The sequence below is a fragment of the Cryptomeria japonica genome, chromosome 10 (assembly GCF_030272615.1).
Source record: "Cryptomeria japonica chromosome 10, Sugi_1.0, whole genome shotgun sequence".
Taxonomy (NCBI): Eukaryota; Viridiplantae; Streptophyta; class Pinopsida; order Cupressales; family Cupressaceae; genus Cryptomeria; species Cryptomeria japonica.
This window is the reverse complement of record NC_081414.1, coordinates 801,721,497-801,748,268: the sequence shown is the minus strand read 5'-3', so window position 1 is coordinate 801,748,268 and position 26,772 is coordinate 801,721,497. Positions and strand designations below refer to the sequence as shown.

The window sequence follows — 26,772 nt, the reverse complement described above, 5'->3', positions numbered from 1 at the left end:
AAACCATAACTCTCCATTTACCCTTAAATTTTATTTTTTAATTTTTAAAATTTACGTTTTGCCCTAAAACTCCTCCTTGAGTTCTAAGAGATTTCCACAATCCATCATATAAACAAGAAAATACATTTTCTGGATTTTAAATAGTGTACAAGATTTTTACATCAATGTTTCGGATCACACTCCTCCTCCAATTGCATGTCCCTACCCGTAAAGCTCACACCACCACGATACCCATGACCATCGCGTGACCACCTAGATCCTGCTCCGCCCATGTGACCACGTGGGACATATCATGTGACCCTCTCCTTCCCTTTCAAAAAGCACGGCCTTTTCGATTCCCAATACTACATACCATGTGACGCTGTCAAAGACTATAAATGCATGCACGATAAAAAGCCTGCGGCGCGGATGATAACCCCTCTTCATTTTGTTTTCGAATTATAAAGACCCTTGGTCCTATTAACGACTAGTACCTTTGTCTCGCTATGTTCCATGCATTGTACAATAATTATTAATTATACCAATTTCCCTTCCCACCGACCACTTTAAACACAAATTTTCCCGGGTCCCCGTTATAATTCAATTTTGTTCTGGAAGCTGTCATGTCACCCGTCAATTTATTCCCGTGGAGCCCGAATGATTAATTAATCTTAATAAATCCAAAATTTAGACAAAAAAATATGATTTTGTTGTGTTGCGTGAGAACTACGAGTAATAATAATTAATTAATTATAAGAAGTTGGTGCATGATCAGCAAAGGCCAACTACTTCACCTTGTCCTCTGCACTATTTTTTTCACCTGCTGTCTTAACGATAAAGTTTTTATTATTATAATATTTAATCAATGTGCAATTTTCTTTGGCCCCGCTCTAGAGTTTGTCAGTACTTGCGATTATTTTATGTATAAATGGGAACACGATATTTTTGAGCTCAGCCAGACGATTTTTTTTTTTTTCTGTGATTTTAATTTAAGTTTTTTTTTTCTTCCGAGTACGACATTGCAGAGGCAAATCACAGAAATGCAGGAGATTGCCTTTAACCTAGTGTTTTGAAAGGAACCCCAGATTTAGGCAATGGATAGAAACCCTGGATCAGAGATATTGTGAGCTTGAATCGAAATGCATGTTCGACTGCTGTTTAGTGTTTAGTTCGTTTTTGGTTTTTTTTGAATCTTTGTTTGCTGGCAATGGCGAAGGCTTTGGATCGGAAAGGGTTTGAATTGAGGTGCTTTATGGATTGTGATTGAGGGACGACGGTCGCAGTAGGGTAGACATACGGTGTGCAGGGCAGAATGCATAGTGGAGCTAAATGCAAAGCGGAGAGGAACAGAGTGCAAGTTGTCTTCCGCTTGCAATTGCAGGCAACGCAGGTATTTAAGTTCTTTTGGCGTTTCAGATCTGTAATTGTTGTTACTGGCTTGCATTGTATTTCAGTGCACATTTGTCTTATTTAGATCTGGTCTTAACTTCTGCAGCTAAGTTTTGCTGCATTTTCGAAGGCTTTTGTTTGATTTAGAATTAGATAAGACTTTTAAGTTATTTGAGTTAATCGACGCGTTGTTCGTGCAGCTTTTCAAAATTTCGATAGTGTCGATGATATCGAACCGGAATGAGTCTAGTCGCTAATAGTATTGAAATATTTGTAATGGGAGTAATTTTGATCCCTAATTTGTTGGCTTTGGATGTATTAGTTTGAATGTTTTTGGATTTGATTTTCTAATTAACGTATTAGACCATACCAATCTATCATCGGGATGTAGATAAAAAGAATGCAAATATCAAGAAAATAGAAGTATAATGGAGATGGCGACATGAACAATATGTTAATAGACATGACGATATGAAGAACTCAAGCGCGGTGCTGTTGCGTTCATCTTAGCATTCGCTTTAGTTATTTAGAATGTCAAAGCTGTAATTATTCTGTTTTTTAATTTATATTTTTAGATAAGCGACAGGATGGATTCTATTACCATTTAATAGAAGCAAAATGGTGGTAATTGTTGTTTCAGCTGCAGAGCACCTATTTTGGTTAATTTCATACTGGGAGTTAAGTCGAGTTAAATAAGATATGTACTGTTTCGATTATATTGGAAGCGTTTTCTACTTTAAAGCAAACTGCTTTATGAATTTTTGAGTATAGGTTAAAATCTTAGGATTGAAATTAAAATTAGTATTAATGTTCATAAATGATGATAATCCCAAATCTAGTACAATAAGTTAAGGGGGAACGTCTATTGTACCTCTGAAAAGAGCTACTGTACCGTAGAGTAAAATGCAATATTTATTGTCGCAGCATTTCTGAATAAAAGACGGAAGGCTCCTAAAGCTTTTGTGCAATTTCTGAAAGTAACCTCAGAGTATTTAATGTAAATTGTAACATATTATCTCAAAGAATGTAATTCAAGTATTCAAACATTTCCAAACAGTCCACTCGGCAGCAAGCGTTAAATAAAAATGAAAATGCTTGCAACCCAAACAAGGACCAGTAGATGGTTTGACACCAAAAGAAGAATGGGAGGATGAAAAATGCTTATTCTGGTCTTAGGTATAAAATCTGTAGATGAGCTGACAGCTAGAGAACAATGGGAGGAGGGAAAATTCTTATTCTGCACCTTGGGGCAGTGCAAGTTGAGACACATTCAATCATGGAATGCCAAAAATATGCTGCTATCCTAGTTAGATATGCCGACCTCTCGAAGGTGAATCCTATTGTCTATCTGTTTGAAGAAGATAGAGTGAAGCAATTGGGGAAAGTAATAATTAAGAATCAAGATCAACAGCGGAAGATTGACTCTTTGTAGGAAAATGCACATCTTGTTTATACTAGTTTCCTCATAATGATTGGTGGCGTGACACACGTATTGTTACTTTTAAATGGTTTCATATACTTTTCTGGTCTCTGGGCTTTATTTATAATTAAGAAGCTGGTAAGCAGCACAGGTTTTAGTTGACTTACCAAATATATGATAAAATGCTATGTGAAATGGTTATTCTGAAATAAATGTTGTCATAAATCTTAGTAGCAATTTGGAATGGCTCTAGTTAAGCTATACTAAGAGTTGGAAGTTAAACGTATGTGTGGAAAAGCTGTAATATCTATAACACTGTAACAATGCAATTTAAAATGCTGTTTATGACATGGTTCTATCAACATGAAGTTTAAGCTAAGGTGTTTTTATTCGCAGTGCTCATTATACCATAATAAAGCTAAACAGAGTTTTGCTGGTTAACAGAGAATCATGTTAGGTTTATTTCAGTTGCTACTGGTCCGAAATCAATAAAGCTAAACCAATTTCTTTGGTCTGTAGCAATTTTCACTAGCCAGGATCCCATTGGTGATGTTCTAATAACACGACCCTTACAATCTCCAGCCACATGAGCTGCTCTTACTCATGCCACGGTTGAAGCTAGTAATTCAAGCCTGGGACCATTATCTGTGTCTTTCAATGGCATAAGCGTCTAGTATATGCCCTGTGGGCTAAAGCCAAATCCTATTTTGATTACTATCATTTCATGAATAATTATGTTAAATTTAGAATTGTTGTCTGAGATAGAATTCTGTTAAGTCAAATAAAATCAAAGTTGAATAGTTTCTATTTTAGCCCATACGTTCAACTTATTTTGTTAGTTTGAACTTTTAGGTCATAGTCTAATTGGTATATTAGGAGCTTTTGGTGGTTATTAGGTAATAGAACTGTATGCTGTAGTGAACAAAATTGTGCACTAGGTGTTTGTGACCTTGGAAATATGAGAGGAAATGAAATTTCTCTATGTTTGTTGTTCGTAGGACCTAGTAATAAAGGAAGGATTCAAATTTCGCAGTGACAAACTTGAGTGGTTTGCAACCAGGCTAATTCATTGAATTGTGAATCAGCTAATTCCAAAATACATATGTAATGGGAAGTAAGTTGGCATTAGGAATTCTTTTGTCAGTTCTAAAATCTGAACAATTTTGTCAAAGTGAAATTAGTTTTGTCCATGTTCTTGGTAAAAACAATTCTCATATTAAAGGAAATGAAAGTTCAGCAAAAATATTAGGGCTTTTACGATTTTAGAGGAAAAAAGATAGAAATGCTAATTACTGCAAACACTAAGATCTAGATAAAATTATTATGGTGAAATTGATGGAGTTTCAGTTACAGAGTGGATTCTGCTTTAATTTATTGGTATCCCAAAATTCATATCCATTTGTATAGTGATGCCGTTTACCACTTAAAATGTAAAATTGGTTATGTTCAAGGAAATTATCCTTGTAATTGAAGTAAAATTACTGGTCTGGTAACAATGCATGCTCTAATTTCAAAATTTGAATTGCTTATGTTATGGTCCATTCTTGCACCATTCTGATGGGATGAAAGGTAGCTGGAAGCAGGAAGGTTGTGGCTGGAATGCAGTTTCTGTTCCTTACTTGAAAATCTGCTACAGTTGGACCATCCATCACACAAGAACTGCACTCTTGATAACTCTTTTTCCTTATAGAAAGAGTTTGATTATGGAAATATTCAATAAACTTTGGTTCAAGTTTCAGAAGATGCTTCCTTTGTAAAATACACCGATTGAATTATCCAGATGTTTGCAAGGCCTGTGTGTGTATGTGTGTGTGGCTGCCTGCCCGTCCTTCCCTCCCTACACATTTATGTATCTGTATAAACTGCCAAAAACATACATATTGATAGACACATGGAATGGATACATATATACAATACACACACATATTATTGTATTTCCTTAAAGCTTTAAGAAATTGACATTTTGAAAACTTGAGTCAGTGATAGTGCAGTTCAAATGATGCGATCTTATCTGCATCTACAGCTTACTTGTGACTCTCTTACACACGACATAACATATAGATTATCTATCACAGTAGGTCAAATAAAGACATTTGTGAAGTGTGGCTAGCTGTAATTTTTGGTGAGGGTGCTCAAAATAACTCTTTTCTGTACTATTTCTCATGTAACATTCGAAGACAGAGGCAACTAGAAAGTGTCTTTGAAGTAATTTATGCACATTGAAATTCAAAGATACCATTTAAACTTTCAAAGTTAGTAAAATTGGTTTCCAACTGTGTCTTGTGTCTAGACAAATCGGCGGTTGCAGGTAAGATATATAAATAATTTCTATTGCATCCTCCAGAGAAAACTGAACATAAGAGTTAATTGATTCATCATTCATTAACACTGTTTGAATTTCAGAGACTGACAAATTGTATCATATTGCTCATAGTGAAATTAACCAGTTGCCATTATGTTTTCAAAATGACCATGTTCAGACAAAGGGCATAACCTAATAGTTAAGGTCTTTGGCCCACCATAATATTTCTAGCTATTAAATATGTTTGTAATATTTTCGCTGATTGATTCAGGTGCCACAACCAGGATGGGAGAAGTTGTTTGTATCCTTTATTCCTGCCGAGACTGGAAAGGCTTCAGCTAAGACAACAAAAGTTTCTGTCCGCAATGGAAGTTGCAAATGGTCTGATCCTATATATGAGACAACAAGACTTTTGCAGGACATGAAGACCAGAAAATTTGATGAAAAGTTATACAAGCTTGCAGTCTCAACGGTACAAAATGTGGTGCCTTTTTTGTTTTCCCTGTGTCTGCCAGCTTTGTTTCTCATTTCATGTACAAATTATAATCATGATGTCTCTTTTTGGGAAGGTTAAAGCCAATTTGGGAAGACTTGTATCTGGCAAACTTGTGCTGTAACTGTTTCATGTTAGAAAAATGCTTCTTAATAGAATTATAATAATACATTGGTAAGTGTCTGGATCTGAATCAGTTATTGTGTGATTAACCCATAATTTATGTAATATCAGGGGTCCTCTCGTTATGGCTATCTTGGGGAAGCTGACATCAACCTTGCAGATTATGCAGAATCTGTAAACCCATCAACTGTCTCTCTGCCACTCCAAAGCTGCAATTTTGGTACCATTTTACATGTTAGTTAGACATCTACACCGTATTATAGTTTCCTCTCTCATTATATTTAGTCACACTTGATTGCTTTCCTCTTTTAAATGTTTTTGCATTCAAACGACCAGTGACCATCCAATGTTTAATGTCTGTTTTAAATAAACGACAAGTTCAGAAACCTGGTAACTACAGATAGGAGTGCCAAAACTAGAAATATAAATTCATATGACTTTTAATGGACTAGATCTCCTCATTTCCCTCTCAATACAAAAAATACAATAATGTAAATCAAAACAGTGAAGATAATGCATTGAGATGCTTCATAAATGTTTTTTCACTACTTTTTGCAGGTTACGATCCAGTTACTCACTGCAAAAACAGGCTTTAGGTATGCATATTCAATTCTATGTGAGATTGATGTTAGTTGATACTACACTTTTCACGGGCATAAGATAAAAAATAATTACTATTCTTTCTCAAATAAGATTAGATTGTTTTTTTCAACATGTTTGATTGTTCATATTTCCTCTTAAATTGTTAGAGAGTTTGAGCAGCAAAGGGAGCTTACAGAAAGAGGTTTACGTATTGGGGATGATGAACATGATGGGAGTGCATTAGCTTCCGAAGAGAAAATAGATGGCCTTGGCATTAAGGTCAGTTTGTCATGTTAATACAAAAGCTCTGAAGACATGGCATGAAATTACCTTCACTGTAGTGTATCTGGATTTTGCAGTTATGTTTGTGCTTTCCTAGAACTATGGTCATGACTTCATAGCATTTGTAATAGCCCAAAAAGGATGTGGGTAGCTCGATTAGGTGCAAGAGAGCCAAAAGTATTTAGTTTTTTTTATCCATATCCTAGACTAGAAACCCATTTAGTGTACCCCAATTTAATCTTGAAAAGGTGCTAGATGCATAGTGTATGACTCTATGGTACACCTGTCAATATGGAGCCAGGCATCTCAAGAGACCAGTAGTTGGATTTTGTTGATGGAAACCATATTAATTCCTAGCGCATTTTGTTACCTTATATAGCTAAAGCACAGTTGTAGATCAGCTTGAAACTATGATGAGCTGGTCTCCTTAGCATACAAAGCTTAAGATTTTTCCCCACGACTTACCTCTTACTCTGTCCTTACTAGTTCTGTAACATCCCATGAATAGCCCTAAACTAACTATAAGCCATATAAAGTACAAATTCCATTTCAGGAATGGTTTACTAAACTAAAAAACTTTTACATTTTAGACTGTAAAAGTCCATAGCAGATGAATTTCATGTTTTTTCTGAAGGGAAACTTCAATACACTCTGACAGATTAGCTCTATAGACAAAACTACTAGATTTTATGACGACCTTTGAATCAAAAGCTTAATACAAAGGTAATCTTTGTATCAATTAGAAGAGAATTATTAACTTATTGTGAAAGATTTCTGGATTAAACTGTGTAAGAACTTTTGCATCAACGTTTCGGGTCACACTCCATGAACTTATATGTGTGTGTGTGCGTGTGTGTTTCTATATATATATATATATATAAGATTAATTTGTTTTCTTCATTATGTCATGCAATAGGTGACTATCAAATGCTGCTATCAACATTATCTGAGCTATAGTATGGGAAACTTTGTTATCTCATAAAAGCAATTTCTTTGATAGAAATATTAATAGTATATGGGTGATAAATATAATCCAGCTTTTCTTTGATCACCACAAATCTGTAGAAAAAAGTCATTACTTATTTGACATTGCACTGGAAAAAGCATTCAATTTATTAAGTTAAATCATGCGTAATAAAGCACCCTTTGCCTGTGAGTGTTGAGTGCTGAAAAGTTTATATTGCTGAATTATGCCACAAATAAATGAGTTATGGAGAAATGATGAACTTTCGTTTGACTTTATGTTTTTGAGTGTGACAGTGTGGGACACCGACTGAATTATGGATTTAGTAAAATATTTATGATTGTGAGATTTCTGAAAGGGCCTATAAATGCCTTGCTAATTATTTTGATGCTTGGAGCTTTTTGTTTATATAGTAAAGAAGCTCGTGTTCATTTCCAGCTACGGATTTTGTTTTCCTTTTGAAATATACTTTTTATAAGGATAGCATGCTTGCTTTGGGAGAATATTCAGCATCAGTTAATCTGGCCCCCACATATATCTTGCTATGCATGTTTCAATTATACTTGATGAATTGCTCCTAATTATTTTTCAATGAAATTTCCCAGGAAAAGCCTCGAGCCAGTTCAGCTGTTCGGCTTCGTCCAGGTAGTCAAGAAGTTTCATCAATAAAACTCAGTAGCAAAACCAATAGAAACTACAGAGGACATGTTGCTGGTGCTACTATATCACTTTCTACTGCAGAAAACAACTATAGTTCAAAGCAACAGGAAAATGATGTTTCTGAGGTTGGTGGTATAACAAATGGAATAAATCAAGATGCAGAAGGCTTTCCTTCATCTCTTAGCCAAATTTCCAAGCCTCCCCTAAAATCAAGTATCAGTAATGGTCAGGTACAAATGCATATGAAACAAATAGAAAGGTCAAGTGGTGAATGGACACATGGTTGGAGTTCAGACTATTCTACAGAAAATGATGTGGCAAATGTTTATGAAGAAAATGAGAGGCTTAAAGTAAATCTACAAATTGCTGAATCTTCAATAATGCAGCTCAAGACAGAAATCGCCTCATTAGAAAAGCAAGCAGAAGGACAAGCAGCAGAAATAAATACACTAATGCAGCAACTTACAACAGAGATTAAGCAGGAACGGGACGCAATTAAAAATTCAAATGTCAGATCAGAGAGTGGAAGTATTAAATCCGACTATGAGCAGCTACAGGTTCCAGGACATGGCAAGGAAGAACATAAGCATGTGGGTAATGGATGGCTTGACATGGGTGATAGCAAGTATACTTTGGAAGACCTCAAAAAAGAGCTGGATTCTGAGAAACAAGTCAACATGAACCTCAAAATGCAGCTGGAGAAGACACAAGAGGCACACTCTAAGTTATTACTTGGATTTCAGGGGGATTTTTCAGAGAGCAAGACTAAGGAGATTGAACAGATACCAAATAGAAAACCTCAGGCTATGGTGATAGAAGATAAAAATCAGGGACTTAAGGGCACCGAGATCGACTGGCTACAAAAGCTCACTTCTTCAGAGCACAAAGTCAGAGAAATCAAAGAGAAAATAATTTTGAAAGATGACGGAAGGATCTTGGAATTCCTTGGAGATGATCTTGAGGTTTTGGAGAGGCTATTCCAAGAGTTCCGGCAGGAAAACATAAGTATGATTAGTAAGTTGAATGGTAAAATGATTGCAAGTGATAGAAAAATAGCTGAAGTTGATCCTGACAAGAGGAGCTTCCCTGGAGAGTTCTTCCTGCCATGTAACATCCTAACTAATTTTGAAATCAATGGCTGTGGGAATGGAAATTCATGTCTTTATTTGGATGATCGTGAAACACCAAACAGTTATCAGCTTTGCAAGCAGAAAAACACATCACATGATATACATTTTGAAACACATCAATTTTCAGGGAACACAGAAAAAATAAATGGTTTTGACAAGTCAGGATTAGAATTTCAACTTTCAGAAGCTAAGCAACAGATAGAGGCTCTTTCTGCATCAAACTACCAGCTAGAAACTAGAATTCAATCTCTAGTGGAGGACAGACATGACTTGCAAAATCGGCTAAATACAGTTCTAGCAAGGGAACAAAATGGAGATTTTATGGAAGAATCTCTAATTATCACAGGAGAAGACTATGAGCCACAAACCAAGAGAAGCCAACACATAGGCAATGACCAAGATGAGATTTACAGCAAAATGTTTCTTTTGGGGAAGAAAAAGAGTCAACTTATTCAAAATAGTTCTCAGTTTGGTGCAGAGAAACATGGTATGGAAAATGACAAAGCTCTGATGGCCACAACAAAGCTATCAGAGGTAGTCAGAAAAGGTGAAACTGACAGTGATAGCACTCTTGAAATGCAGAAAAGGATTTATGAACTTTCTGCAGAAGCAGAGGACTATAAAAAGGCACGAGACTCTCTAGCATATGAAATAGAGCAATTAGAATACAAATATGAGGCTCTGATATGTGAACTTGAGGAACGAGTGTCATATTTAGGGAACTCAGAGAAGCAGCTGCAAGAACACTTAGAAAATCTGAGAGATGAGCACAGAGCTTCTTTATATAGTATTAGCACCCTTGAAAGTCAGCTGGAAAAGTTAAAGCAAGAGCTTGATCAACAAGCAGCAAGCTATTCAGCCGACAGGGATAAAATGGCCTTGTCTAAATCTGAGCTGGAGCAAAGGGCCAACAGAGCAGAAATGGCACTAAAAAAGACTCGATTGCATAATGCTAACACTGTTGGACAACTTCAGAAAGAGCTTGAGCATCTTTCTTTACAGATTTCTTGTACATTTGATGCCAATGAAAAGCTGGCAACACAAGCATTTGCAGAGGCATCTCAACTATGTGTACAAAAGGATGAACTGGAAGATCAATTAACAATAATGCAAGAAACACTTGAAAAGGCTAATAAAGAGATTGCAGAAACCAGACAACAGGGTGAATCCCAGGTGCAAAAACTTACAACTCAGCTGAATCTCTCAAAGAAAAGCGAAGAAGAGTTGCTTCTAAAGCTTCAAAACATGGCTAATGAGCTAGAAAATCAGATAGAAAGTGAAGGAGACTATATTAAAAGAGATGAGGAGCTTTCTGCCCGAATTTCGATGTTGGAGAGAGAGGTGCAAACTCTATCAAATGAAAAGATCAATCTTATTCAAAAGGCTGAAGAATGTAACATTGTAAAAGCTGAACTCCAGAGTACTAAAATAAGTTTAAATGGTTGTAAAGCAGAGAGGACAGGTATAGAAGCTTTGTTGCAGAGGGTTAATGAGGAAAAAATAAAATTTGAGAAGGAACTTTGTTCTTTGAATGAAATGCTGAGAAATTCAGATACAGAATTCGATGAACTGAAATGTTGCAAAGATGAACGACATGAAGAAGTTGCATCGCTTCATTTGGCATTGGAAAATATAGTTGCTGATAAGTCATCTTATATTGAGCAAAAAAACAAATTGTTGGAACTTCAAAGCCAACACAGTGAGCTTAAGCAGAGGTTGTCTGAGCAAGAGTTGAAGACAGCAGAGATGAAACATTTGTTTCATTCACAGAAAGAACTTCAACAGAAGGCAGAGGCAGAGGTATCTCAACTGTGCGCTCAGAAGAATGATCTAGAAGAATATTCATCAGGCTTGCAATCATCACTCCAAAATGCCAAAGACGAGATTGCATTTATTACAGGACAGTACGAAGGCAAGGTCCAAGAACTTATGACTCAATTAGATCTTTCAAATAAACAACGAGAGGAAATGATTGCAAGGCTGCAAAATGCATGGAATGATAAAGAGAAGTGCATGAATAATGAAACAAATCACATTAAAAGAAATCAGGAGCTGGCCAGTAAAATTTCAATGTTGGAGATAGAGTTACAGTCAGTCTTAAAGGATAAGAGTAGTCTTACCCAAAGGGTTAAGGAATGTGATGGTATGAGGTCTGATTTTGAAAAAAATAAACAGAATTTGGACAGTACTAAAGTCCAAAATGCAGAGCTAAAATCAGCTTTGCAAAAGGTTAAGCATGAAAGCAGAGAGCTTGAAAATGAACTTATCTCGTTAAAAGCAGCACTGGAAAGTGCAGATAGAGAACTAGACGAGTTGAAATGCTCCAAGAATGAACTAGAGATAACAGCAGCGTTCCTGAAGTCCAAGTTGGATAATCAATATACTGAATTAGCATTGAGTAATGAGCATAGAGATGAGTTAATCGAGCTCCATAAGCAGTATGGTGAACTAAAACATAGGTTTTCAGAAAAAGAAGAGGAAGCAGAAGAATTAAGGAAACGTTTAGCTCATTCTGTAGAGCATTCACAGAAGGCAGATGTGGAAGTTTCTCAGATTTGTGCAAGAAATAGTGACTTGGAGAAACAGTTGTCAATCATCCAAGAATCACTACAAATAGCAAGTGCAGAAAATGAATCATTGAGATTGCAGGTTGAAGCCAAGATGCAAGAGCTAGATTTGCTGACAAAAGAAAGGGAAGATTTGTTATCAAAGCTAGAAAATGCAATGGCTGATCTTGAATTGCAGAAAAAAAGTGAAGAAAATTCCTTGAGAGCAAATAAGGAACTTTCCATCAAAATTTCGTTATTGGAAACAGAGGTGCAAACAGCTTTGAATGGAAAGATGGAAGTTCTTCACAAGGTCGAGGATTATGAAGCTATCATAGCTGAACTAGAAAGTAATAAAAGTAGTCTCAATATTTGTAATACAGAGAGAGCAGCGCTAGAGGATTCTTTGGACAGGGCTACTGAGGAGAAAGGAAAACTTGATAAGGAACTTGGCTTATTGAAGGAATTGTTAAGGGATTCAGATTCAGAATTATTCGAGCTGAAACAACACAGAGCTGAACTAGAGACAGAAGTCAAGTTTCTGCAGTCCAAGGAGAATGAGCAAAATGATGAATTGATGCAGCTTCATAGTGAAAATAATGAACTTAAACTTAGGTTTTCAGAACAAGAATTGAAAATGGAAGACCTGAGGAAATACCTAGCTCACTTTAAAGACCTTTCGGAGAAGGCAGATCTGGAAGCTTCTCAGCTTCATGCAAGAAATGTTGACTTGGAAAAGCTGTTGTCAGTTGTCCAACAATCACTGCAAATGGCAAATGCAGATAATGAATCAATGCAAAAGCAGTTGGCAGCCAAGGTGCAAGAACTAGATCTGTCAACAATACAGAGGCAAGAGTTTTTATTAAAGCTGCAAAATGCAATGTCTGATCTTGAGGTTCGGACAAAAAGTGAAGCAACTTACTTGAGAGAAAATAAGGAGTTATCTGTCAAGATATCATTATTGGAAACAGAGTTGGAAACTGCTGTGAATGAAAAGATGAAAATTATTCATAATTGTGAGGAACTTAAAGTGTGCAAAGCTGAATTAGAAGATTCTTTGGACAGCACTAATGAGGAAAAAGAGCAACTTGATAAGGAGCTTGGTTTGCTAAAAGAAATGTTAAGGAATTTAAATTCAGAGCTAGATGAGCTCAATTGCCACAGAGATGAACTAGAGATAACGGTCACCGTTCTGGAGTCCAAGATGGATGAGCAAAATGATGAATTGATACAGCTTCATAATGAATGCATTGAACTTAAGGGCAGGCTCTCAGAGAAAGAAGTAATGGCAGAAGAATTGAGAAGACACTCAATCCAATTGAAAGAGCTTCAACAGAAGGCAGAAGCCGAAGTCTCTCAACTCCATGTGCGGAAGAAAGAAATGGAAGAACATTCAATAATGGTGCAAGAATCGCTTCGAATTGCATTCATCCGAGAGCAATTTGAAGCCAAAGAGCAAGAACTGATGAATCAATTAGAAATGTCAAAAAGACATGGTGAGGACTTAATGTCAAAGCTGCAAGATAGGATGAAGGAGCTTGAGATCCAGAAAAGCAATGAAATACAGTACAGGGAAAAAACTGAAGAGCTGTCCATTAGACTTGTGTCGCTGGAGACAGAATTGCGATCTGTTTTGAAACAAAATAATGTCCTTGTTCAGAAGATTAAGGAAAGTAATGAAGTGAAGGCGGAAGTTGAAATTACTAAAACAAGTTTGGAGAAATGTGTAGCAGAGAAAGCACGGTTAGAACATCAGTTGCATATATCTGATGTGGAGAAAGAACAACTTGATAAAGAGCTTTGCTCTTTAAAGGAAATGCTTAGATATTCAGATGTGGAATTGGATGAGTTGAAATGTTGCAAGGATGAACTAGAGATGAAGGTCGCTTCTTTCCAGTCCAAATTGGATGACCAAGATGCCCAATTATCACTCCAAGCAGATGAAAAGAATGAACTAATTCAGCTTCAAAAGTTTGAAAATGAACTTAAGAATAGATTGTTGGAGAAAGAGTCAAAGATAGAAGACATGGAGAAACATATATTCAAATTAGAGAGAGAGCTTCAGCAAAAGGTGAATGCACTCGTTGAAATTGAGAGGAAGTTGAAGGGCCAAGCTGATAACACAAAATCTACAGCAGATGATACTACAGTAAGCACATTTTCTAATTTTAACTATGGTCCTCACCTCAATATTTCTTCATCTCGTTCCAAATTAAGTCTGTTGCTCAACCACTAAAGGCAACACAATTAATTGTCTCATAGATTATGTTTACCATCGTATAGAACTATATTTTCTGCACGTCTATGACAATCTTGAAATTCTTCACTGCAAACTTGTTATTTATGTAAGAATTGTTTGCATTTAAGACTTCAATAGAGACAATGTGTTTTCTTCCTTTCATGAAATAATGAGGGTCAGCAATTTACACATTGGATGATTTTGTTTGGTCACCAGGGTGAGGTGAAATCATTGGCTGTTGTGCTTGGAGAGCCCTGGCAAGAATTTAGTGTAAATGAAAAGAAATTACAAAATAATATTGATAAAGTGGACCTGATTGATGAACATCTAAATGAGTCAGCTTTGAATTCCAGTTTGGATCGGATTAACAAAGAGGTAATAACATTTTGAAAAATCTGTCATATTTAAAGATGTTTTCTTTCTGAGCCGTGCAATATTTTATTAGGTTAAGAATGCCCATGAATTGAGGATGGTTACAGAAACTTTCATGCTTATTGTTTCAAATTCAAATGTATATTTTTTCTTATAAAGATAGGCTTTTTTTGTTACAAGGATATAGACACTGGTTGTTATTTGATGCTTTATGCTTCTTTGGTAGACAGTCAAATACCAAATAACAATAAATTAGTGTGTACGTAAAGGTTTTAGAGGGCACAGCCAGGTTAGATGCTGATTTGGCATATAATATCCCCCTTATGGCGGCTCACAAGGGGATTTCTTTACATTTACTTCTATATTTTTCAAATCTTTAATCATTTCACGATAAATCCAACCTTTCCAATTCATCTGCACTTTGAGTACTCGAAAATAATATAATACAATAGGATACCAGTGTAATCAAAATAATAAATAGTAAAAGGTGTCTCTATTGCATCTCTCCTTCAATATATTAGTATATTACTATATAAGCACCTCTTGGTATTGTATGGAGAATAGTTCTTCTACAATGAATTATCTAAATAATTTATCTTTAACGAGCTGCTGCACCACAAACCTACACTTCACAATTCAGAGTTAATATGACAAAAACAAACATCCTATTTAGGTTTTGGAAATAATAATTTGTTGTCATATGAAGGCAAACACTAGACATAAAACATTGAACATATACTTGTCTTATGAATAATAAATAAAATTTCACGTTGATCTTGCTCATTTTTTGGAATTCTTTTCTTATCGTTTTAACAGTTTGAATTCTTACATAAGTTTTGTATGTGTGTAGCTGGAGAAAATGAAACGTGACAATTTAGCTCCATTTCAGCAAGAAAATGAGCTTCTATGTGAGCTTGATCGACAAGAACCATTGCAGAAAGAAATGGAGCTGTTGCAGATGGTATGTGCATTGATGTTTTCTATCAGCAGTTGCAACTTCCATATAAGAGTTTTGAATAATAATACTTGCATATGCCACATGTCAAAAGCAATTTTTATATGATGTAGTGTACAATTAAATCAGATAGTATTGGTGTGCAGGTGAATAAACAGCTTGAGAATATGTTTCCTAGTTTTAAAGAGCCTGCAAGGGGTGGAAATGTTATAGACAGAGTCCTTGCTTTGGAGAGAGAGTTGGCAGATGCATTGAAGGCAAATGATGCAAAGAAAAGACAGTTCCAAAGGTATCTTAATTGGATCAAAATATATGAAACCATATTCAGAATGCTTCTTTCCATAATCTTATCTGAGCATTATATTCACATGAAATATGAAATCACTTTTCTGGTTTGCAACATTTGAATTTTATTTAGAAAAATAAAGAATTTATAGAGTCAAAATAATGTATTTGGTAGATATGTGCCTAGTCTTTTTTACTTTTTTTAGGGCGATACTTCTTATTTTTTAGCTTTAGGTTTAATATAGTAGCATAATTGCAGGCAGGTAACTATGATAGTTCTGTACCTAGGTACAACATACTGTTAGGTGTTCGTTATAACATATTTTGTCATTAGGCCTATAGTCTACATATTGGTTAAGAGGATATATTTGTATTGGTTAATGCTTATTTTGATGTCTTTTGGGGTTCCATTTGGTGTCTTTAAGGATTTCTTCCCCTTGAGATATAAAATGTGGGAAAGCCCCAGTCTTTGAATCTCACTCTTTTTTTGCAATCAATCTTATTCATGGAGGTGTTAGCCGCCCTCTTCATGGTTACAATTGGATTTGCAAGTGTGAATCCATCTTGGGTGAGCAAGTGCCCCCAATTTTTATTGTTTGCTTGTAAATCTTAGTTTCCACAAATTATTCTTGCATTGTTCTTTGGACATAGAAGAAGGCATTAAAGCTTCAATTGTTTTTTTGGCACCACAACCCACATGCGGAAGTGTGTATGAAAGAAGAAACTCAAGGTCATGGCTAAGAATAACTTGAGAGTTTATTTACTAAGTTTATTGTTAAGGTTCAAAAGAGATTCCATCCTTGGGGAAATGGTCGAAAGAGATCTGAAACATTCAGACCGTGGAAATGCCATTTTATATAATGAATAGGATAATGTCAACCTTTGGGGTTATCCCAATCCTATTCCCCCAAACAATGAATAAGAAGAGGTAGAAAGATCACAACCACCCTCCTTTAACCTATGGAGGAGGATTCCACATTTTGACTTTGGACATATAGAGAAGTTCCATGTGGTCAAACAAGCTCAAATTAGTCTTTAGGGAGGTGGAGAATAAAAAAGCCAACATTACAATATAAATGTGGCCTTACAACATTTGCATAATGCTTCCCAAACATGGGGAGAGAGATGATTTTCTATAGACTTCGTTGGAGATTTCATACATTTCATTGATGCTTTAACAAAGAGAACAATTTGCAACTAGGATGAGCCATATAATACGCAGCTTTTATATTTGTTTAGAAAGATATGCATGTGGAGTACATGGAAAATGCCAGGTTTTGGAGTCCATGGCTACACTTTAAATCTGGTGTGAAAGATACTACATTTCCGAAATGTTCAGACTCCAAGCAAAGGGAAGATTATTTGAGCGCGCTTTTTAGAAAGAGCTATTATTGTAGCTAAAGGGACTAGAAAGTACATTGAGGCCCTTCGTATGAGAGTTATAGGAAGTCCTCTTATTTTAAAAAGTAAACCAATTAATCAAACTCAACTTACAAAGCTTTTGTTGGACAACTTTGTTGTAAGTATACTAAACCATAGAGTAATGGTCACTTATGCTTTCTAAAGATACAAGGCTTAAGATGTGTATCTATCTGAGTTGGAGTTTTAGCTTCATATTGATGAAACCTTAGAGCAATGCAATGTTGAGTATTGACTTCAAAACAATCTTTACTTATGTAGAGATAGGGGTACCTTTAGTGTCACTAGAGGTAGTGATTGACTTGGACAACTTCGATACATTTAAGATCTTTGCCCATCTAAAGAGACTCAAATTTCAGTCATGGGAGATCTTGGAAGTGCCCTAAATATCTTATAGAAAAAAATCCATAGGTTGGTCCATAATGTTTGTACCTCTTAAAAAATTGCTTTAAGAGTCTTAGATCCAAAAATATTCAATAACCTAGAGTCTTAGGTGTGGGGAACAGCCTAGAGCTAATAATTGGTGACTATACCTTGAAAGGCACAATTTATTTTGTGAATATTGGGGGAGAAATTGTTGTTTTAGGCATACAATGTTTGTACTCATTTGGGGCATCTTTAACAAATCATGAAAATATGTTCTTTATCTTGAAGCATGGTGACCACAAGAACACTATCGAGTCTTACCTTATCAAGAGATAAAGGTAGTTTTTCCTAGTTAGATGGAGAAGATCTTGAAGATGGGGCATTTGGCTTCATGGGCTACCTATATTGCATGGATGTTGATCCTTAAGGGTCAATAGAAATAAATTTCATGAATTCTTGAATTTCTTCCCATGTTTCAAGTGGGCTTTTAGGACTTTCCAAAATAAATTTCCCTATAATTTTTGAGTTTCATTCCAAGTATATCAATTAGATTGACCCAACAAATGGGCCTATATTTGTTTAGCCTCATAGTTATGGTCATTTCTACAAATTTGTAATTGGGGAGTCTTGCGCAAAAGTTGCTAGAAATTGGGATTATTGGTGCACTAGTAGTCTTGGCTAGGAAGGATAGAATTTTATTGCTTGTGCATTGGTTAGACAGCACACATTGGACCACCATAAAGAATAAATTCAATGCCCATCATCAAGTGATCTATTGGAGAGCTGTACAAAACCAAATATTTGTAGATCCCTCTCTGACACCAAGATTGAAAAGTCTATTTTTGACTCATCATCACCAACAATTGAAAGTCACATCTTTTGGGCTTTATGCTAATATTGGATTATAAGCATCCATAAATAGTTTCCTCAATAAGTTGCCTTGCAAAATTGAACTTGTGTTTTTGATGATATCCTTGTTTAAAGTAAAATACTTGCAATGCATCTTGAACATATAAATATTAAATTATTTTTCTTTCTATTTTAGAAAAAAGAAACTTGTATGCCAAGAAATTTGAAAGCGAGTTTGTGAAGTCTTCTCTAGATACTTTGGCTGTGTTATTTCCATAGAGGTTTGCACTCTAACCTGATGAAGATTAAGGCCATATGTTATTAGCCAATTTTAGGATAGCAGGCCTCTATAGAAGGTTGGTGAGAAACTTCTCTTCAATTACATGAGCCTTGATCTACCTTACCAAGAAGGGTTCCCTTCTTTTTGGTTTGCAAAGGGACGTGAATCACTTGAAGTGTTCAACTGGTGCCTTGTCTATGCTCTCAATTTAAGTGTCCCTAATATTTCAAAGCCCTTTGTCACTGAATGTGATGCATTTGGATTTGACATTGGTTTAGTGCTTTTGCAGGGTAACCAACCCATTGCTTTTGAAATTAGAAAGCTGAATTACAGATAGCACATGTCCACATATAATAAGGCGTTGTTGGTCGTCTTTTTTGCAATGGTTAGATGGCACCAACTTATCCCTAGAAATAAGTTTTCCATCAAGATTAATCATCTCACTCATCTTACTTAAACATATTTTGTCATAAGGAATTTAGAATGAATTTCATTTTCAGAATTTCAATGTATAATTTAAACCTAGAGCGTTTACCCACGGTTTGCATTATTGCATTCAGCTACAGATGGATTTTGAAAAATGGTATTATAGGCCAAATCTTGGCCATGCAAGGGAATCAATTATGGCTCCAACCTCAGCCGCACAAAGAAAATGATGGAGATCAGATTCGACATTGTTTGTGGAGGATGCCATTGTTGGTTCAATTGGTGAATTAATAGGGTTGATGAACTAGATGCTAGTGGTCTTATGACCATGGATAGGATTCTAAATGTTCTAGTCTTATCTATGGAAATTAGAGAACAAATAGATAGATGCAACAATGATGAATATTGAAGAGTATGAAGATGCACCCCAAAACCAAAGGAAATAAAGTGGATATCATGATGAGTAGGACCACTATGCAAGGGATGAGAGAATATTGGTTCTTATATGATGATTGAGGGGAAGATCACATAAATCAAAGGTTGCTTAAGAAGATTCCCATTTCCAAGTTTCATGGGGTTGATAAGAATATCAAGCCTAAGGCTTTGATTGGGAAGCTGAATTGTGTTTTTACACTAAACTGTGTGACTTTAAAAATTTTCAATTCACCAGATTGCACCTTGAGGAAACAACATTTGATTAGTGGCAACTTATTGAGTGAGATAAATTATTGCCAAGTAATCACGACTTGGAATGAGGTTGTTAATGTATTCTTCCATTATATTCACACCTATATCCAGGAAGATTATGTCTTGGATCTAAAAAATATGAACCTATAGGGCAGAAAGGAGTGCTACTCTAAATAATTCTGTAAATCAAGGTTGTTGGTAGAAAAGATCTCCCTTAGGCTGTTGGTTGCCATGTACATTCATGGATTGAAGGAATCAATCTGGTGTTTTGTCAAGGCTCTGAAATCTAGCATCATAGAGGACATTCAACAAGAATATGCCTATCCCGAAGTTGTTAGGAGTCAATTGGCAACCATTTAATCTTTAAAACTGCCCACAGCTGATCTAAATTATGTTGGAAATTCAGAGAATAATACACTACTTGCAGGGGACTTAATGTCTTGTAAGCAGCAGCTGACAAAACAAATAGAACATAATTTGACAATTACTAAAGCTAAACAAGATAGATTTATAAAAAATGACAGCTCATACAACCTTGGCAAATTCCATGGAATAAGTGCATGCATTCTACTTCATTGCAATGCTTTGAATTCTGCAAATATATAGATTTCCAATGCAAGACTCAAAACTTACTAAAATGGTAAATTAGGGTTCCTAGTAGAAACCAAAGAGTCACCATACATGGTGATAACCCATGTCCTCCTTGAAAGTTGAAATGGACAGCCAGATGAGGACAAATTTACTACAAAATAAAAAATTATTGTGGGAATTATATAATCTTGGTACCCCAACTGGGTGAGGTCATAATTCTTAGCATATTTTGTTAAAATTGAAACAATTTAATGCATTGAAAAGACCTTGAAGAGAACTAATTTAAGATGGGGAAAATTTGAGGACATATTTGTCTTGATGGCCTCCAAAAATGTGAATTATGAAAACATAGGAAATACCAAACAATACATTTGAGGTTTTCTCAATGTTCCATGCGTACCCATGATCCCCCAAAATCACCCTATTTTTGGAACAAGAACATCCTTTGGATGTGGAAACTTGGGGAAGATGCAGCCCTCCCCTGACTATAAATTGTGTTGGAATCATGTTGGAGCTCGATTTGCAATAGATTTTGTAGAGTCATGAGGGCAAAGAAAGATGTTGCTAGGGGAAAGGAAAATTGTAAGCTTTTGAACACGAGTAGCAGCCATGTATGTGTGGGTTACATCTAAATCTACATGTGACAATTGTTTATCTGTTTGGGTCTGAGTCCCTTGTCCGTTAGCTTGTTGTCGAGTTCTCTAGTTTTTTTTTAAGTCTAAAGAAGCAGATTGATTCACTCTTTGAAGGAAGAGCTAATATTTGTAATATTGCCATGCTTTTAGTGGTAGAAATATTTAGAGGGGTTTTGTAACAAGGAGGTCTTAGTGTATGAAGAAAATCTAGTCTATGATCATATGCCTACTCAAAAGACATTTTGATTGTTTTAAATGTAGTAAGGTATTATTAGTGATAAGGTTTTATGATTACACATTTATGATGAGGTATTAGTGATATGCCATTTATATATAATGATTTTAAATGTATCTATATTATATAACCATTCCCTCACCATCCCCAAAATCTAGGAAATTTTTTGCCAGCCACAAAAACCTATCCTTGTGTTCCCCATCCCTTGTCCCATAAACTTAGAGAAACATTTGAAAAATAATGCAAAATGAGGTTTTTGGCAGAACCAATTTATTCAGTACTGGCTATGTTTTTGTTTTGATTTTGTGAGCTATTGACGAGTATTTGCCAAAAACTTGCTGATAACTTGCCTGGAAGATTTTAAGCATGTAAACCAATGAGCATTAACATGTTAAGTTGCTCTTCGGCTATTTTTTAATCAATGATTTTATCAATGGCATTGCCATGTTAACGAGTTCTATGGGGCTACAAATGGCTCCTTTGTGAAATTTCCAAGTTTGATTGGTCAGTAGCATGATAGTGGACTGCAAAGCAATGCCAGAGGCATAAATTACAGTCTGACAACTACCAGTTCAGTTCTGACCCAGGCTGTTGCAAGCTGGATTTCAGTTCAATCGTCCAAAATGCTTTCATTTCCAGCTCCTTTTGTTGATACTTTGTTGTAATTTCAAGAAAACCTTATCAACAAACTCAAATTCTCTCACTATAAAATTACAAGGTACAAGACCTTTAGTAGGTACAAGACATTATTCACTCTAACACCCTCCCCCCGCCCCCAACCACCTTAAGTGCAACTTAGTGAGTAGATTATTATGCAAATGACGTAAGATTATTATGATGGGCCCCAACAACTAGGTCATGTTAGATACCCATTTACAATGCAAATCTCTCATAAACAAAAAATGGAGAAAACCCATTGGGACAAAACTCATCTCCAAAAGAGAGAAAAGATGCAAAAGAGGATGATGTGTGGAGGACTCAATGATAGCCCCCAAGGACTACATCCATCATGAAATTACAATTAATGGTCACTGTAACAATGAATTCATAATTCAGTGATTGGGCAAATGTCAATAGTACAATACACAATGAAAGTTACAATCAATATTCAATAAACTCCATAATGCTCTTCATCAAGAGCATCAAAGTGAACAATTGGTTCAATTTCATTTGGACCACAATCAGCTACAATGCCACTTCCACTAGACGTTTCAGATGTAGAAGCTTCCTCATCTATAGAGATATCGGCGAGTTGTGCAACAGTAGCATATTCATGTTCATTCATCTTTGTTGCTTAATATTTAAATGGTCTTTGATCTGATGGTTCCCTTGTTTTATTTACTTTTTGACATTGTATTATAAACAAATCATTCACATGGAAAGAAGACATCGCCATTGAAATGTGAAATTTGAAAAGGGATATTACTGCAGAAATGTGATATTTGATAGAGTGCAAGTGTGATGGAAAACATATGCCTTTTACTTAGGATGTTAATAGACACGTGTGATACATTATCTATCCGATGACACATTTGCCAATGACTTAGCATGGTTACAAGTCTATATTTGTTTCTTTGCCTCATTCATTCATGGTAAACTTTATATGGCATTCTGTCATGCCCCGCCTGGTTCTAGGGCCGACCTAGGGTTTAAGGGGGTTTTAAATTAATTTAAATAAAACATTTTCTGGTCAACCCTCCTGGTTCTAGCACCCACGTGGGCAAGGAAAAATAAAAGAACTAATAAAAATAATAATATAATATAAATAATAATAATAAGTAGGCTGACCTGGTTGGAAGGGTTGACTCTTTTGGCGAAAAGGCACTCTTGAAGGGTATAAAAGGAAGGCTATTATAATTCATTTGGGCGGAATTCAATGGAAAAACAACTCCTATTTAAGAGCAGATTTGCAGCAGACTTAGCAGATTTGAAAGAAGATATATGAGCATATCATGGGAATTAAGATACAGCAGTCCATTCAAAAGAAACACCATCGATCAGACTCAGAAGAACAGACCTTAATCAGAATTATGACAGCATCACAGGCTGATTGTTCAATAAGCAACTACAGCAAGCTTGGGTGATCAGAAATCTGGATTCTGATTCTTATATCAGAAACATAGTTAATCGCATGTTATAAAAGAGCCAATTCAGGCACAGCGATCTTATATTTGGAAGTTCAAAAACATATAATTGTATCGATCTTTAAGGTAGTGAACTACTTCAATCGCGGTAAATTCTGCATACATATATTTATCATCAGACCACATGTTCATTGGACATTATATTTGATTTCTCTTGGAACAATACGTTGAAGTTTACAACAGATTCAAAGGTCATATTATTGCCTAGTAAAGAATCTAACATTCATGTAAAATCCACTGATTGAATCTTGTCTGAAGTCATTATACATTTCCAATCAAGTCCATAAGAAGCATAAGCATAATTGTCTCATTAAACTGAAAAGATAGGGGAAATCTTATAAGGGACATTACACATTCTTATCTTTATCAAATTCTTTGTATTTTTTTAATATTAATAATTAGGACAAATTTGGCAGTCAGCGATTCTAACATGGTGATGTTTGGCTATTAGAAATGGTCTCATGACAAATCTCATAAACTATCTGCAATAGGCTGTTAGAAGTGATCTCGCAAATCTCTTAAACTATCTCTAATATGTACCGTGAAGAAATTCAGAAACAGTTTTGTAGAAGAAATATATATTTTGAAAAGTCTAGTTTAAAGTATAATACAGATGCTCAAACTATTTGATGTAATATCTGGCGTCATTCTTTTCCCCCTTATTGGATTCGCCTACATTGAGATGTCTTAGCGGTACTGGTCTGTGCTGGTTTTCGTCTATCTCTGGACAATATATGTTTTAAGGCAGGTGATGACATTTTGAAATATTTTTCTTAAGGTAAGATTGGTGTACATATCAATATAATAAATGTGCATTGCATTAGGTCGTGCTATCTATTTCCATTATGCAATATTCATTTCAAGATTAAATAGCAACTGTTATTACTGCTAAATAAGTTTCAGGGCCTGACGTTTGCATTGTGACTGTCTTCTCTCTTCATCAGCTCTTTTGTAAAGCAACAAGCAGATCAAGCAGCTATGCTCCAAAGCTTCAGAGACATAAATGAATTGATCAATGACATGCTGGAAGTGAAGAGAAAAAATTCAGTGCTTGAAGATGAACTGAAGGAGCTACAAAATCGATATTCTCAAGTAAGCCTCCAGTTTGCAGAAGTGGAGGGAGAAAGACAACAACTGGTCATGACCGTCAAGAATTTGCGGGGAGGAAAGAAGTCTTAGGTTTGTGGCTCTACTTTTCCCAAGATTGTTGTCAGGGATGAGAGAGAAAACATTCCCTCGTCTCAAGAGATGTTTCAATGATCTGCTTGATCTTTGCTGATTGTATTATATTCATTCTTAGATGTTATAAAAAAGCAAGGGAGTAGAGGAGGGGGTTGGAAGAGCTTTTCTGTCACGCTATTTCATGTTATGAGCAAGCAGAATTTTTCCAGATCTTTTAATTTGCAGATCAAAGTATGTCAATGTAGATATGGATTTTGTTAGTTGTGATAGCATTCTTTCATTTGTACTGAAGAAATATTTTCAAATATGCATAAACGGATTCATCGTTCCCGTATAAACCGGGAACTACAGATATAGTAATCCAGCTCTGGAAAAAGTTTGATTCAGAGCTGTCAGTGCCTACTGGATCTATTGATTCTGGCATTGTATGTAATCTTGTAGCCTTTAAAACTTACAATCATGAACACGATAATTTTGTGAATATCATCATATTGGAGGCACACCTCAGAATTTCAATACCATAGGCTTCGGCACTCCAATTTCTTGTGATTACGAACTCTAATGAAGATGAATGATTATCACTTCCTTGCAAAGTATTAGGCTTAAGAAAATGTGTCAGGGAAAAAAGGCCTTTGGAAGCTGCGGCCTCACTACAGTAGACCATAGAGCTGCTTTAACAAATTAGACTGTACGAGTAAATGGTTTAGCAACTATAAATTATGTTATAATGGCAAATGTTTACAGCATGCGTATGGACTCGTGGATTCATGTTTGGGGTATTTTGTCACTTGCGCTTTTGGAATTGTTTCGTACTTTATGAGATCTGGTGCTCATTAATTTGTAATCGTGACAATATGTTTCAATCTTGATAGGGTTAAAATTTCACCATCATTGCAATTTTATGTTGTCATGACGAGATATCGATTTCATCTTCACTGCACATCTTATTGAACTTGACAGCATACAAATGTTATTCATTGATCAGAACGTTGCAATTCAGCAGTTGGATTTCATATATCAGTTTTCTTTAGTCCATTGAAATCCTCTGAATGATGAACTTGAAAATAAAAGATACAATGACACTTCAATGACTTCGCAGATATAATCGGCACGCTTTGAATGTTGCACTGATCTGATCACCAAAATAGACTAGCTGATGCAAATTCTATTCCAAATTTGCATTCAGACAGGTCTGTATGCCAGATAAATTAAAATAATATTGTTTTTCAACTTGCATGCGGTTCTCTGATAAATCATTTCCCCTAATAATTTTCAAGTTGCATAATCTTCACATGTTATATCTAACAAACCTAAGGACTGCTTCAAACTGGTTTCTATTGCTGAATAATAAATTTAAAACTGTTAAAATAGTACGGAAGAATCTTGAATTCCATGTAGGTTATAGCATGAACTTCTAAAGGTTTAGTACAGTTAAATCATATCATCTCAAGTTTATACTCAATGGAGGTGCCAATTGCTCTTCAGATATAGGCAAGAAAACTTAAAAAGTCGTCCTGTGTAAGTGCCATTCCTAAGTGTGTTATAGCTTGAGTAAAAAGCTTTTGTTAAAAACTGTATACAAGAAATTGGGTCGATGTCTCAGATTGCACACTGTAATCCAGATGTAAGCAAGACCAGTGAAGATTGCGGATAAAAACTTTATTGAAAGTAGATATGACGCCAAAAAGGGTAGAACCCTAGGGAAGGCAAAACTTAAATGCCCCATTCAAAGCTATGTGCTCTTTATACATGTGGCAGGGGTGAGTTGGCTTTTCTTTTAAGACATGGTACCTGCAATGATCGATTTGTTTCAGTTGCGAACAATTATTTTGAGACGGCCTTATTAGTTACAATCCAAATATTGATTTCAGTTTTGGAAATAGATCCCAATTTCTTATGCTCCTCTTTATGGAACACAATTACAGATTATTTCAATCAGTTGAATCTGATCCATTATAAATGACTTGCTTGTGCTCTGATGTACTTATGCTAGACAGTTGCAGTGATGAAAGTGGCAAAATTTGCGATCACTGAACTGCAGGTTAATGCTTTTTTCAATTTTGGGGGATGCCCTATAGTTTTTTATTCGCCATCTTATTAGATGATCAGTACTGCTCTGTCCTCAATCGAAGATATGGGGCAATTTAGAATGGCTGCGGCTAAACTGGTTCCAAAAAGTCACAATTTCCGTATAACACGAAGGCTAGTCGAAAATTACAGAGCAGGTTAATGCTTTT

At 35.6% G+C, this 26,772-nt stretch overlaps 1 protein-coding gene across 4 annotated transcripts in view; it reads left to right on the top strand.

Annotated features, from left to right (window-relative positions):
* Positions 1–25,084, top strand: part of LOC131072267 (uncharacterized) — a 67,839-nt gene extending 42,755 nt beyond the window's left edge. For 3 of the 4 annotated variants that reach the window (XM_058008402.2, XM_058008400.2, XM_058008401.2), the window contains 9 exons: positions 5,362–5,562; positions 5,818–5,940; positions 6,265–6,302; positions 6,456–6,567; positions 8,140–14,019; positions 14,326–14,484; positions 15,332–15,442; positions 15,583–15,725; positions 24,298–25,084. In XM_058008402.2, coding sequence (XP_057864385.2) covers positions 5,362–5,562; positions 5,818–5,940; positions 6,265–6,302; positions 6,456–6,567; positions 8,140–14,019; positions 14,326–14,484; positions 15,332–15,442; positions 15,583–15,725; positions 24,298–24,532 — 7,002 coding nt within the window. In that variant the 3' untranslated portion in view covers positions 24,533–25,084. Of the gene's footprint in view, positions 1–907; positions 1,370–5,361; positions 5,563–5,817; positions 5,941–6,264; positions 6,303–6,455; positions 6,568–8,139; positions 14,020–14,325; positions 14,485–15,331; positions 15,443–15,582; positions 15,726–24,297 lie in introns of those variants that run through there. The other variant, XM_058008399.2, reaches the window with a different exon arrangement.
* The last annotated feature ends 1,688 nt before the right edge of the window (positions 25,085–26,772 follow it).